A 14,861-nucleotide genomic window follows, 5' to 3' on the forward strand; every position below is an offset into this window, starting at 1 on the left:
CAGTATTTACTTGAGGTTAAATTGATATTATTGATGTATTATATTAAGTTAAAATAAGTGTTCATTCAGTATTGTTGTAATTGTCATTAGACCCTAAGCACACAATCAAGACAACGCAGGAGTGGCTATGGGACAAGTCTCTGAATGTCCATGAGTGGGCTAGCCAGAGCCCAAACTTGAACCAGATCGAACATCTCTGGAGAGACCTGAAAATAGCTGTGCAGCAACGCTCCCCATCGAACCTGACAGTGCTTGAGAGGATCTGCAGAGCAGAATGGGAGAAACTCCACAAATACAGCTGTGCCAAGCTTGTAGCGTCATTCCCAAGAAGACTCGAGGCTGTAATCGCTGCCAAAGGTGCTTCAACAAAGTACAGAGTAAAGGGTCTGAATACTTATGTAAATGTGACTTTTTTCAAACTGTTTTTGCTTCATCATTATGGGATAGTGTGTAGATTGATGAGGGAATAAGAAATATATATATTTTTTTTAAATAAAGCTGTAACGTAACATCATGTGGAAAAAGTCAGTAACCTCATAAATATTGTCAGGATGTAGCAGTGGTCACTTTTCTTTTCCATATTTACCAGCATGGTATGTCCATTTGGTGAATGTAGATTGGCGGAGGAAATAAAGGAACATTGTAGCAGTTGCTCAGAGGCAGATGAACACTATGCCCAGGCCCTAAATACTGTCCTCTAACCTTTTGGTGATGCGGGGGCACAAACTTCCCCGCATTGGCCTTTGTTGAAGTAGGTAAGGGAGCATTCTCTCCCGAACGATGCACAGTGGACACTGGGGTTATCTCCAGACACCCCAGCAGTGAAAAATCTTCAGTGAAATTCCGAGGAACATTTTGTGGTGCAGTCATTTTCTCTCCAAGCCCGGGGAAAGGGTCAGAGCACATCCTCTCCTCTCCAGGCTCCTGAGAGAGTTCAGTCATAATCAATTCAGTGTCAGTCAGTGTCAGGATGAAAACCTCACACACCCCAACACAGGGCAGACACTCGTGCAGAGCGCCTTCCATAGGTACAGCAGAAGAGCAAGAAGGAGATAGTTTGGCCTCCGACACGGCATCCTCACCATGGCCTAACGGGTAAACTTGACCCCGCACTTATAAATCAAAATAAAATATTCCAGGCAGAGGCGTATGATGTTATTCACGTAGCCTACCACAGAGATGAGAAGCGCCCTAGTTGCTTTCCATATCCCCCCTACACACACCGTGGTGCACTCTGTCCATTGTGCTGACAGCGCAGCGTAGAAAACAATATTTTTTTTAGCCAACCTGTCACTCACGCATTTGAACTCTTTTTTGCTATTTTTATATAGGGACATAAAACTAACGCTGAGGGGGCACACGTTTGAACTGAGGGGGCTAAGCCCCCTTTAGCCCCCTCGTGGAGCCGGGTGCAGCATTAGGACTGACCCCAATGTTTCAGAGCTTCTACAATACACTTTAGTCCCCAACTGTAGCACCGTAGTCCCCACTTTTACACAGTGTTAAAAGTATGAACCATCTGTTAGGTGAGGAATTACATTAATTTAAGGGGATGCCTAGTCAGTTGCACAACTGAATGCATTCAACTGAAATGTGTCTTCCACATTTAACCCAACCCCTCTGAATCAGAGAGCAAGGCAGTTAACCCCCAACAACTGCGCCAACAGCGTCGATTAAGACAGCCCCCGCAGTTGGTGGGGGTTAACTGCCCTGTTCAAGGGCAGAACAGCAGCTCTTTCCACCTTGCAGATTCAAACCAGCGTCCTTTTGGTTTACTGGCCCAACACTCTTATTGGCCTCCGCTAGGCTACCTGCATTCCTTTCTTCAAGGAACATTTAATTCAATGAACAGTCTAGCAATATTTTCAGGTCCCAAACCTGGAACATCAAATTATGACATGGAGTGAAAATGTTCCTTTGACCTTGTCGTAAAATTCTTGGAACATCATGCTGGGGGTTAAATGTTACCCTACAATCAAATGAAAATCAGATAAAGACATTCCCTTATAATCTAGGAACCTTATTTAATTGACTAATTTACTACAAAATGGGCTCACCCTATCCATGCGAGACTCGTCCATGCTCTTGGAGTACTCCTTCAGCTTGAGGTCCTCAAGGTTTGATGAGCTACGCAATATTTCGATGTCGGCAGAGAGGTGTGGCATGTTGGACACCCAGGCCACAGTGCGCTCGTTGGGTGTCAGGGTGGAGGGGGACTGAGAAACCTGAAAGCAAAGAGGCAAGATGATACAGGAAGAGGCTCAGTAATTGCATGATCATGCTATCAAAATTATTAAGACTAAAAGGTTCTCCTATCTCAGAAAGTATTTAGGAAAGCTTGTGATGTGTTCTAACCTGTTAAGAGTTGACGGCGGATGGATTAAATTACTAGATAAAACAGCAACACTTTTCTGTGCTTTTTAGGAAGCTGTCCATCTTCAAGATGTATCTCTTTGGACTTGCCTTTGGACAAGTCCTTAGATTTTGACAATATACAATAATGTTCAAACGATAGCCTTCAATACATAATCAGGTTGTATTTCATGTTACATTACATTATTTTACATAATGTGCAACATGTATAGAACTGGGACCAAATATCACAGAAGTGTGATTAATAAATGTAGCCAAGGTGGTTTGTGACGTGTAACCTTGGCTGAGACCTCTAGACTCATCTTAGCTTCCAGAGCTGGACTAACACAGTCTCAAGTCCTAGGTGTCCCAACACAGAGCCCATGATGTTCCAGCAATATACCTGTTTATTGACTGTGGGCTTGAGCAGGTGCTGCTGTGGAGGCTGCTGTTGCTGCTGCTGGGATTGCTGCTGAGGTTGCTTAGTGCTCTTAGTCGGGGTGTCTGTGGTCTGAGGCTGCTTGGAGCTCTTAGTCGGGGTGTCTGTGGTCTCTCCGTTGCCCCCTTGTGGTGCCCCCTGGCCGTCCCTGGCAGAGCTCGACTGGCGCGGGAGACCAGGGGCTGGGCTGTCAGACTGTTTGACGGACAACTGCTGCTGCTGTTGTTGCTGTGTCGAGGGCTGCCTGCCACCAAAGCTGGACTCGGGCGACTGGAGAAGGAGGTTCCTGCTCTGGGGGCGGGCTTTGGGAGGGGTGGACGTGGCCCCGGGGCTGATGGACAGCTGGGATTTGAGGCGCTGCGGGGGAGGCGGTGCTACGGAGCCATGACGGACAGGGTGCACGGTGGAAGGGGGAGTGGCCAAGGAGGTGGGGGTGCCCATGCCTGTTGCCGTCTGAGGGGTCATGCCCATAAGAATTTGCTGCTGGAGATTCTCCTGAGAGAGAGAGGGTGGGTGGGAAAAGGAAGAGAGGGAGACAGAGGGAGGGAGGGCAGGAAATATTTAGAAAAAGAAGATACAGTATTTGAGATCAAATACTATAGGAGAGGGAGAGTGAGGGAGAGGGTATAAGAGGAGAAACGAGGAATGAGATGAGGAATGGTTGTGAAGTCAATTTAATTGGACAATCCCTCTTTCGTTCATGCCTGTCTAACTTGTTTTTCAAGCATCTTCTCATACAAACAATTAGGGATGCACGATAAATCGGTGAACATAACGGAATCGATTACGTCACGTTCACAAATGATGTGTTTACGAAACCGTGTTGGTAATAAAGCATAATTTGTTTGACCGCAACTTCTGGGGTAGCTGGCTTTAGCTTGGCACCTAACTAACACCAATACAACCAGCCTGAAAACAATGACCAGTAGAAACTGCAGTCATTCTCATTATTCTCAGCAATGATTTGGGAATCCTTGTGAGTAGCTATTAGCTAGGCTGCCATTTGTTGTTTGTCTATCGAAATTGAACTTCAGTTCATGAAAATAAATAGCTAGCCAGATACTTAACCCTGTTGCCCAAAGCCAACGTTATAAGCAGCCAGCTAGCTTCATCTGGCTAGTGAGGCTCAAATGGACCGGGCTATGTGTTGTGAAGCTAGACACAATAAGGATTAGGCACAATAGTGGATTTTGCAGTTTGCCTTCAAAATAAAATGTCATTGACCGTGATGCAAATTAATACAAATAGTACAATTATGCCATACTTTTATTTTGAAGGATAACTGCAAAGTCTTATTGTGGCTAGGTTCACATAGATGGGTTCAACCACCATTAATCAAATAAGAACTGCCATATAAATTCGGGGTATTTTAGATGTTGACGCCTAGCTATGTCATCCCTAAATCTTCCATAGATTATTACCAATCCCACAAGGTATGACTCCAAACACCCAGGAAAGGCTCCTCTACTTGATATTATCCTCACAAATAATCCTGATAGGTATCAGTCTGGTGTTTTCTGTAATGACCTTAGTGATCACTGTTTAACAGCCTGTGTTCGTAATGGCTGCTCAGTGAAACAACCTGTCCGGCTTTGTCATAGACGATTGCTGAAAAACGTTAATGAGCAAGCCTTACTTCATGACCTGGCCTCTGTAAAATGGTATAGAATCAGCTTGATCCCCTCTGTCGAAGACACTTGGACCTTTTTTGATATTTTCACAGCTATTGTTAACAAACACGCCCCCATAAAGAAAATGAGAATTATAAACAGGTTCAGCTCCTGGTTCGACCGTGATCTTGCAGAGTTACTCCACCTTAAGAATTGCATTTGGCAAAATGCTCGACACATGCATACTCAGGCTGACTGGCTCTTGTTCAGGCAAATGAGAAAAGAGTGCACTCAGGCTATCCGGAAGGCCAAAGTTAGTTACTTTAAGAAGCAGTTCTCTCTCTGTGGGTCTAACTCCAATAAGTTCTGGAAAACTACTCAGGTTATGGATGTGTCACTTGAAACATTAAAGGTCCTCAATGATGTCAACATTGCCCTTGATTCTAAGCAATGTTATGCTGCTATTTTTACTGACTTGGCCAAAGCTTTTGATACGGTAGACCATTCCATTTTTGTGGGCCGGCTAAGGAGTATTGGTGTCTCTGAAGGGGTCTTTGGCCTGGTTTGCTAACTACCTCTCTCAAGTGTATAAAGTCAGAAAATCTGCTGTCTCAGCAACTGCCTGTCACCAAGGGAGTACCCCAAGGCTCAACCTGGGCCCCACACTCTTCTCAATTTACATCAACAACATAGCTCAGGCAGTAGGAAGCTCTCTCATCCATTTATATGCCGATGATAAAGTCTTATACTCAGCTGGCCCCTCCCCGGATGTTGTGTTAAATGCTCCACAACAAAGCTTTCTTAGTGCCCAACAAGCTTTCTCTACCCTTAACCTTGTTCTGAACACCTCCAAAACAAAGATAATGTAGTTTCCTAAGAAGAATGCCCCTCTCCCTACAGGTGTGAATACTACCTCTGAGGGTTTAGAGCTTGAGGTAGTCACCTTATACAAGTACTTGGGAGTATGGCTAGACAGTAGACTGTCCTTCTCTCAGCACATATCAAAGCTGCAGGCTAAAGTTAAATCTAGACTTGGTTTCCTCTATCGCAATCGCTCCTCTTTCACCCCAGCTGCCAAACTAACCCTGATTCAAATGACCATCCTACCCATGCTAGATTACGGAGACATTATGTATAGATCGGCACGTAAGGGTGCTCTCACCATTCGGCCATCAGATTTGCCACCAATATTCCTTATAGGACATATCATTGCACTCTATACTCCTCTGTAAACTGGTCATCTCTGTACATCCATCGCAATTCCACTGGTTGATGCTTATTTATAAAAACCTTCTTATAAAACCGTCCTCCACATGCAACACCCGTTCTGCCAGTCACATTCTGTTAAATGTCTCCAAAGCACACACATCCCTGGGTCGCTCATCTTTTCAGGTCGCTGCAGCTAGCGACTGGAACGAGCTGCAACAAACACTCAAACTGGACAGTTTTATCTCAATCTATTCATTCAAAGACTCAATCATGGTCACTCATAGTGACAGTTGTGGCTGCTTTGCTTGATGCCTTGTTGTCTCTACCTTCTTGCCCGTTGTTCTGTTCACTGTGCCCAATAATGTTTGTACCATGTTTTGTGCTGCCACCATGTTGTTTTGCTACCGTGTTGTTGTCATGTTGTGTTGCTGCCTTGCTATGTTGTTGTCTCAGGTCTCTCTTTATGTAGTGTTATCTCTCTTGTTGTGATGTGTGTTTTGTCTTATATTTATATGCTATTTATTTTTAAACCCAGCCCCCGTCCCCGCAGGAGGTCTTTTGCCTTTTGGTAGGCTGTCATTGTAAATAAGAATGTCACGACTTCTGCCAAAGTCGATGCCTCTCCTTGTTTGTGTGGTGCTGGTGGTCGACGTCACCGGTCTTCTAGCCATCATTGATCCATTTTTCATTTTCCACTGGTTTTGTCTTGTCTTCCTACACACCTGGTTCCAATCCCATTCATTAACTGTTGTGTATTTAACACTCTGTTTCCCCTCATGTCCTCGTCAGAGATTGTTTGTTGTTCATTTATCGTGTTTGTATTGGTGCGCGACGGGTCCTCGTACCCACTTTGTTTTGATTATTGTCATGGTTTTGGAGCTATGTTTTTAAGTTATTAAACTACTCCATTTTACCAAGTTCGATTCTCCTGTGCCTGACTTCCCTGTCATCTATACACACGTGTATGACAAATCATTTGTTCTTAACTGACTTGCCTAGTTAAATAACGGTTACACACACACCACATTGACCAAAAATATATTTTGTTGGCATTTACATATGTCCCCATTACCAGTAAAACATCATTAAAACCTATTTCTTTCACTTACTTGCTGTGTTGTTTCATTGTTCATTTGTTCAGTCGTTTCATTCTCAACCAGGATTTCTATGGAATGCCGTTTGGGTCTTTGCATGTCAAATAACTCTATTTGACGTGTCAGATAAGCTCCTGACCAATCAGGACCTGAATATGACTGCACGTTCATACATTTTTTACATAATTATCAACTGTATTTCATATGTCACAACGATTCATCGATACGTATGCTATGATACTGGTAAAGTTGTCTCGCGCATCTACAGTGCTGGTCACAAAAAAAGCTAGCTAGCTCATGGATGCAAACAATGGACTTCCCCAAAAACATAGCAAAATGACAATCTGTTTCAGTAATTACATTTTGTATTTTTTATTTAACCTTTAGTTAACTAGGCAAGCCAGTTAAGAGCAAATTCTTATTTACAACGACGGCCTGGATGACGCTGGGCCAATTGTGCGCCGCCCTATGGGACTCCCAATCACGGCCGGATGTGATGCAGCCTGGATTCGAACCAGGGACTGTAGTGACGCCTCTTGCACTGAGATGCAGTGCCTTAGACTGCTGCTTCCATGTGTGTGTTAATACTTTACCTGTACTAGAATGCTTAAAAGGCTGCAACATTTTTAAATATTGGGTATCGGTATCAGGGCTATTTGGGCAAGGAAAATATCGGATACCAGTATCGGACAGAAAATGTAATATCGGTGCATCACTACAAACAATAGGCAGATACATTTCACTATCAATGTCTCTAAAAAGTGACTGCTGGGTGAATTCATTATTGTACATTTATTTAGAAATTCAATTAAATATCAATGTAAATCCATGATGGAGTTTATCAATGCAACAGACCTTTTGCCAAATGTAATGTCTGCATAAGGTGTTACATGCATTGTGTGGCGTATGTTTAGTATGAACAGTTGTATTCTTGTTATCGTGCACTGACAGTGTCATCTGAAATGCTGCTACAGGAACGAATGAAGTTATTTTGAAATTAAATGACAGATATTTTCCCGGAATACAGACCTGCACTTGCAGTGAAAGCTGGCGCCGGGCGTATTCAGCGTTCTGGTTCTGCCGCGTGTAGTCGTCACTGTAGCTGTGCGAGTGGACAATACTGGGCTGCACCAGACTGCTCTGTGGCCGCAGGGCCGACAGATCCTCGCTGCGCGAGAAGCCGCTGTGGCCGAACGCCCGCACGTAGCCCTGTTGGTGGTGGGAATTGTCAAGCTCTGGGGCCAGCAAGAGCGGAGGGGGAGGCGGCTGGGCTTGAGGACGACTGTGAGGCTGACCCCGAGGGCCGTCGGCAGCCAGATGGAAGAGGGGGTTCTGGAAGGAGAGGGGAAAGTGCATGGCGGCCGCCGCATGTTGCTGCTGCTGGGAGAGAGAGTCGGTGGGACCCCCCATTTGGTGGAGGGGTTCCCCCATCTGGCTCAGCCTCAAACCAGAGCCCCCCGAGCCACCGGAGGACATGTGGCCTCCCATGCGAAGCGGGCCTCCCAGGTTCCCGAAACTGTGACCCAGGCCTGATATGGAGGCCTGGGAGGAGTTGAGCATATCACCCACCGAATGGAGGTTAGAGATGCTGTTCATGCGTGAGTCCTGCAGGTCCATCATGGACACGCTTTTGTTCACACTGAGGACCTAAGAGAGAAAACATAACCTGTCAACTGGAATAATCTATTATCCCTTATGACCCAAAAAATGTTCACTATGTAGTGATTGGGATAATTCATAACTAAATTGTGAGGTATATTAGGAGTTGTAATATACTGTATGTGTCCAACTCAACGTTGTTGGTAGTCAATTCATTGATGGCTTCTAGTGGCAAAAAAATCTATGCATCGGAGTTTACCTTTGGGTCTGGCTCAGTGATGTCAGAACTGCTGGTGCAGTACGCAGGGCTGGACCGAGCCAAGGGGGGACGGGTCACGTAGAAAACGTCCTTTGAACCGCGGGGGTCTCGTTCCGCAAAGCTTCCCATGCTGACATGAGACGAGAGGACCCCACCCCCAGATAATGCCGAGGTTGGGGAGGGGAGGCGGGAGATGTCTATTGAGCTGGGGGAGGATATTCACCATTATCTATCATTATTACCATTGTCAGGGGCTGTATTTGAAAGCTATAGTGTATATTTTAGACTCACACCTCACTCCTCTTTGCATCATAAATGTTTTTTTACAAAGACTCAAATGACAACAATGAAATTGTACAATCCTAGCTGTTGGATTATGATAAGTGTGAAACAGTAATAAATGAACGAAGCATTCATAACTTACATTCTTCAATAATCAATGCGTATCAATTGAAATGGCCATTGAACCTCAAGAAATCTTACACAGATTGTGCCTATAAGCTTGGAGCAGTTACCTGTTGAGATCCCGCATCATGAGGCTCTGGAAATCGGATGATACCATGCGATTGAAGGAGGGCCGTGTGATGAGCCTGTCCTGCTGTCTGTCTGGCTGGTGGCTGGCCTGCCGGTGGAGCTGGGGGTTCCTCAAGGCTACACTGATGTCATTCAGCAGACGTGGCAAGGGGCCAAGCTTCAGAATAGCATCCTGGGAGACAAAGTACAATGAAAAGATTGGACAGTTTATCCCCAATTGTGTCCTTTCTCACAAAGTGTGCACTCATTCACTTCCATTCGTGGATTTAAAAGGAAAATACTGTTATAAGAAATGTGGTGTAACCTCTATCTGGCTGTTCATTTCCAGTCTTGGAGGGCCAAAACACCTGGTTTTCATTCTTTCCTTCTAATTGGGGACTGATTCAGACTTGGGACACCAGGTAGGTGCAATTAACTACCAGCCCTCCATAAACCTGATCTAGCCCATGCCTCCACCAATTTCAATGCTTATAAATGAGTGGGGAGGAGTTCATAAATGCACATCTCTGGAGAAAGAACAGAGAATTGGGATACACATCTCAATAGTCTGGAGCAGCTTCTTTTCCTCTCATTCATCTACACTGAGGTGAAGGAACTGAGCAAAATCAGATGTCAACCATATTGATATCACCTGTGTTGTGTTCTCAGACAATTAAAAGTCATTTCCCCTTCCCCTCATTCACACCCCTTTCAGTTTCACTTAAATTATATTTACCAGTGCTCCACATCATTTGCACTCTCTCTCTAAAATGGATTCTACCCTTTAAAAGTGAACAGAGAGGAGGGAGCCAAAATATAAATGGAATTCAGCCAAGTGAACAGCAGTAGTGGAGAGAGTGAAAATACAAATGGATTTCAGCCAAGAGGTGGTGAGAGAAGAGGCGTAAAAGGGGTGGCGGAGGGAAACCAGTAGCAGGAGGTATATCAGCAGAAGAAAAGTGTTTTATATCTGTATTACAGCCACTCAATATTTATTTTTATACTTCAAAGATGCAAAAACAGCAGAAAATAGCTAAAACATGTTGTTTTTTTATGTTAAAAGGCCTGCCTTATGCCTTGCTTGTGCCATGCTCCTCCTCATGCTGCCAGTGTAGTGGGCAGCATTGAACACAGCAGGAGTGTAATCAGTCGTGGCTCAAGCCGTGACATTTTTGGGGGGCAGGTGTAGCATTGCTGTTACCTTGATCAGCTGGAGAACTCTTGGAGGACAATGAAATTTGTCCTAAAAAATGTTTTGTTATTACCAAAAACCAATGCATTTAGGATGCAATATCCCAAGGAAGGGTACAGTATATGCCAAAACATGTTGTTTAAAAAAATAAACAAGTATTTTCAAATCAACTTCCTTTGTCCTAATTTTCCTTTTGCTCTTTGGTTCTTGTGCGTTTTTTGAAAAGTGATGGAGCGACAGTATTTTCTTTATGTAATGACATGGGTGATGACTAGAGATGCAACGGTACACAGACAGTAGGTTATCGAACCATTTGGTATGCCCCCTACGGTTTAATACGCACATGTGAACCGCGGAATTACGGTATGCCTGTCATTTTCCTATAATTTCCTAAATGTATTTATTGCACTGCAGACTACACCCACGTTGTACATTCAGATCCACAGAACCAGACGCACGCGCAGGTTGTGGCTGTTAGGGGTCTCCTGAGGGCTAACAAACTTTACTCCACTGCAATGCCTCAAAATGTAGCGACCACAGCCCCTTCCCCCTTAAACAACTAAAGGACGATGTTCAATGACATCTCAGTAGGAAACCTGCCTAAAGGGGCCTCATCAAGATAGGGGAAACTGAAAACAAATATTCGCTCAGCTCCAACGTGACAATGGCGAGCACTAGCGAGACAGAGAAGCACATTTGAAGAGGCACCGACGTCTTTCAAATCCACTGTGTGTGGACATTTTAGATTCAGCGTTCAAATACGATGAAGAAGGTAAGACGACCATAAACAAAGTACAGTCTGCAAGCATCGCTTTGCCACTGTCGGCTACTCGAGTGGAAACACATCTAACATGATGTGTCATTTATGTCGCCATCACGCAGCCGCTTTTATCCAAAGCGACTTACAGTTATTCCTTGCAGGTGGAGCTGGAGCAAGGAGAGTCCACTCGTTAGCACACAATCTCTCGCTGCTGCCTTCCAACAACAATTTGCGACAAATTCATAAAAACAAAGAAATAACGAAAGCAGTGGGAGTATTCATAGCCAAAGATTTGAGCCCTATTAGGTGGTTACTGACTCGGGATTTCGTCACCTCGTGAAAAAAAATTGACCCGCGTTACAATGTCCCAAAGTAAAGTAATTCCCAAACTCTATGAAACATCACAGAGAGAAATTGAAAACGAATTGACACAGACACCCTATCTAGCTCTCTACACTGATAGTTGGACCTCCAGGAGCAACTCAAAGATACCTCACTGTGACGGTTCACTATTTACATGGATTGGGAGAAGAAGAGCTACAGGTTGTCAAAGTTAAGAAGCACTTTTCATTTTAACGCGTTTCTCCCCTTAATTTCATACAGTAGAGACAGAAACCAGGCCTGGATGGAAAGTTTTATTTTTGTCTATAGGCAAAATAAAGAGTTCATTGTATTGTTTTCTTAAATATAAAGATACCTTAAACGCACCACTACCGTTGCATCCCTAGTGATGACTAACCTTGCCTGAGACTTGAAAACGATGACCAGGCTTCAGATTAGCGGGTGTGCAAAAGACCAGGGTTCGAACCTAGACGGTCACATTCCAAATAATCTCGTTCCCAGACACTTACACCCAAATGCACGAAGAGTCTGGTGGACCAATGTGTTAAACTTGGTGTCATGTTTTGTCATTTATTATCTTGTCTTGTCCCTGTGCTTCCCATTCTATTCGTTTCCCTCTGCTGGTCTTATTAGGTTCTTTCCCTCTTTCTATCCCTCTCTCTCCCCCTCCCTCTCTCACTCTCTCGCTCTCTCTTCTCTCTATCGTTCCGTTCCTGCTCCCAGCTGTTCCTATTCCCCTAATCAATCATTTAGTCTTCCCACACCTGTTCCCGATCCTTTCCCCTGATTAGAGTCCCTATTTCTTCCTTTGTGTTCCGTTCCTGTCCTGTCGGTTCCTTGTCTAGAATTCACCGTGCTGTGTTTGTGTATCGCCCTGTCGTGTCGTGTTTTCCTCAGATGCTGCGTGGTGAGCAGGTGTCTGAGTCTGTCTGGTTCAAGTGCCTTCCCGAGGCAACCTGCTGTTCACCTGCTGTTCAAGATCGAGTCTCCAGTTTGTCCTCGTCATTTCGAGTGAAAGTTGTGTTTTTTGTTTGTATTTACTTTACTGGATTAAAGACTCTGTTTTCGCCAAGTCGCTTTTGGGTCCTCTTTCACCTGCATGACAGAAGGAACCGACCAAGGAATGGACCCAGCGACTTCAGACGCTCGTTACACTGCCGTCAAGATCCAAGGAGCCATGCTCGGCAGACACGAGCAGGAATTGTCTGCTGCTCGCCATGCCGTGGAGAACCTGGCCGCTCAGGTTTCCGACCTCTCTGGACAGTTCCAGAGTCTACGTCTCGTGCCACCTGTTACTTCCTGGCCTGCCGAGCCTCCAGAACCTAGGGTTAATAACCCACCTTGCTACTCCGGGCAGCCCACTGAGTGCCGCTCCTTTCTCACGCAGTGTGAGATTGTGTTCTCTCTCCAACCCAACACATACTCTAGAGAGAGAGCTCGGGTTGCTTACGTCATTTCACTCCTTACTGGCCGGGCTCGAGAATGGGGCACAGCTATCTGGGAGGCAAGGGCTGATTGCTCTAACAAGTTCCAGAACTTTAAAGAGGAGATGATTCGGGTTTTTGACCGTTCAGTTTTTGGTAGGGAGGCTTCTAGGGCCCTGGCTTCCTTATGCCAAGGTGAACGGTCCATAACGGATTATTCTATTGAGTTTCGCACTCTTGCTGCCTCTAGTGAGTGGAACGAGCCGGCGCTGCTCGCTCGTTTTCTGGAGGGACTCCACGCAGTGGTTAAGGATGAGATTCTCTCCCGGGAGGTTCCTTCAGATGTGGACTCTTTGATTGCTCTCGCCATCCGCATAGAACGACGGGTAGATCTTCGTCACCGGGCTCGTGGAAGAGAGCTCACATCAACGGTGTTTCCCTGCTCCGCATCGCAACCATCTCCCTCCTCTGGCTCAGAGTCTGAGCCCATGCAGCTGGGAGGGATTCGCATCTCGACTAAGGAGAGGGAACGGAGGATCACCAACCGCCTGTGCCTCTATTGCGGAGTTGCTGGACATTTTGTTAATTCATGTCCAGTAAAAGCCAGAGCTCATCTGTAAGCGGAGGGCTACAGGTGAGCGCAACTACTCAAGTCTCTCCATCAAGATCCTGTACTACTTTGTCGGTCCATCTACGCTGGACCGGTTCGGGTGCTACATGTAGTGCCTTGATAGACTCTGGGGCTGAGGGTTGTTTCATGGACGAAGCATGGGTTCGGAAACATGACATTCCTTTCAGAGAGTTAGAGAAGCCTACGCCCATGTTCGCCTTAGATGGTAGTCATCTTCCCAGTATCAGATTTGAGACACTACCTTTAACCCTCACAGTATCTGGTAACCACAGTGAGACTATTTCTTTTTTGATTTTTCGTTCACCGTTTACACCTGTTGTTTTGGGTCATCCCTGGCTAGTATGTCATAATCCTTCAATTAATTGGTCTAGTAATTCTATCCTATCCTGGAACGTTTCTTGTCATGTGAAGTGTTTAATGTCTGCCATCCCTCCCGTTTCTTCTGTCCCTACTTCTCAGGAGGAACCTGGCGATTTGACAGGAGTGCCGGAGGAATATCATGATCTGCGCACGGTCTTCAGTCGGTCCCGAGCCAACTCCCTTCCTCCTCACCGGTCGTATGATTGTAGTATTGATCTCCTTCCGGGGACCACTCCTCCTCGGGGTAGACTATACTCTCTGTCGGCTCCCGAACGTAAGGCTCTCGAGGATTATTTGTCTGTGTCTCTTGACGCCGGTACCATAGTGCCTTCTTCCTCTCCGGCCGGGGCGGGGTTCTTTTTGTTAAGAAGAAGGACGGTACTCTGCGCCCCTGCGTGGATTATCGAGGGCTGAATGACATAACGGTTAAGAATCGTTATCCGCTTCTCCTTATGTCATCAGCCTTCGAGATTCTGCAGGGAGCCAGGTGCTTTACTAAGTTGGACCTTCGTAACGCTTACCATCTCGTGCGCATCAGAGAGGGGGACGAGTGGAAAACGGCGTTTAACACTCCGTTAGGGCATTTTGAGTACCGGGTTCTGCCGTTTGGTCTCGCCAATGCGCCAGCTGTTTTTCAGGCATTAGTTAATGATGTTCTGAGAGACATGCTGAACATCTTTGTTTTTGTCTATCTTGACGATATCCTGATTTTTTCTCCGTCACTCGAGATTCATGTTCAGCACGTTCGACGTGTTCTACAGCGCCTTTTAGAGAATTGTCTCTACGTAAAGTCTGAGAAGTGCTCTTTTCATGTCTCCTCCGTTACTTTTCTCGGTTCCGTTATTTCCGCTGAAGGCATTCAGATGGATTCCGCTAAGGTCCAAGCTGTCAGTGATTGGCCCGTTCCAAGGTCACGTGTCGAGTTGCAGCGCTTTTTAGGTTTCGCTAATTTCTATCGGCGTTTCATTCGTAATTTCGGTCAAGTTGCTGCCCCTCTCACAGCTCTTACTTCTGTCAAGACGTGTTTTAAGTGGTCCGGTTCCGCCCAGGGAGCTTTTGATCTTCTAAAAGAACGTT

The 14,861-nt window shown here is 45.5% G+C and overlaps 1 protein-coding gene across 3 annotated transcripts in view; it reads right to left on the reverse strand.

Annotated features, from left to right (window-relative positions):
• Positions 1-14,861, reverse strand: part of LOC124043416 (ras/Rap GTPase-activating protein SynGAP-like) — a 117,838-nt gene that overhangs the window by 7,262 nt on the left and 95,715 nt on the right. For all 3 annotated transcript variants that reach the window (XM_046362008.1, XM_046362007.1, XM_046362009.1), the window contains 5 exons: positions 9,078-9,268; positions 8,563-8,767; positions 7,734-8,351; positions 2,756-3,286; positions 2,058-2,225 (listed from right to left, as the gene is read on the reverse strand). In XM_046362008.1, coding sequence (XP_046217964.1) covers positions 2,058-2,225; positions 2,756-3,286; positions 7,734-8,351; positions 8,563-8,767; positions 9,078-9,268 — 1,713 coding nt within the window. The remainder of the gene's footprint in view (positions 1-2,057; positions 2,226-2,755; positions 3,287-7,733; positions 8,352-8,562; positions 8,768-9,077; positions 9,269-14,861) is intronic.

Source organism: Oncorhynchus gorbuscha, linkage group LG09 (assembly GCF_021184085.1).
Source record: "Oncorhynchus gorbuscha isolate QuinsamMale2020 ecotype Even-year linkage group LG09, OgorEven_v1.0, whole genome shotgun sequence".
Taxonomy (NCBI): Eukaryota; Metazoa; Chordata; class Actinopteri; order Salmoniformes; family Salmonidae; genus Oncorhynchus; species Oncorhynchus gorbuscha.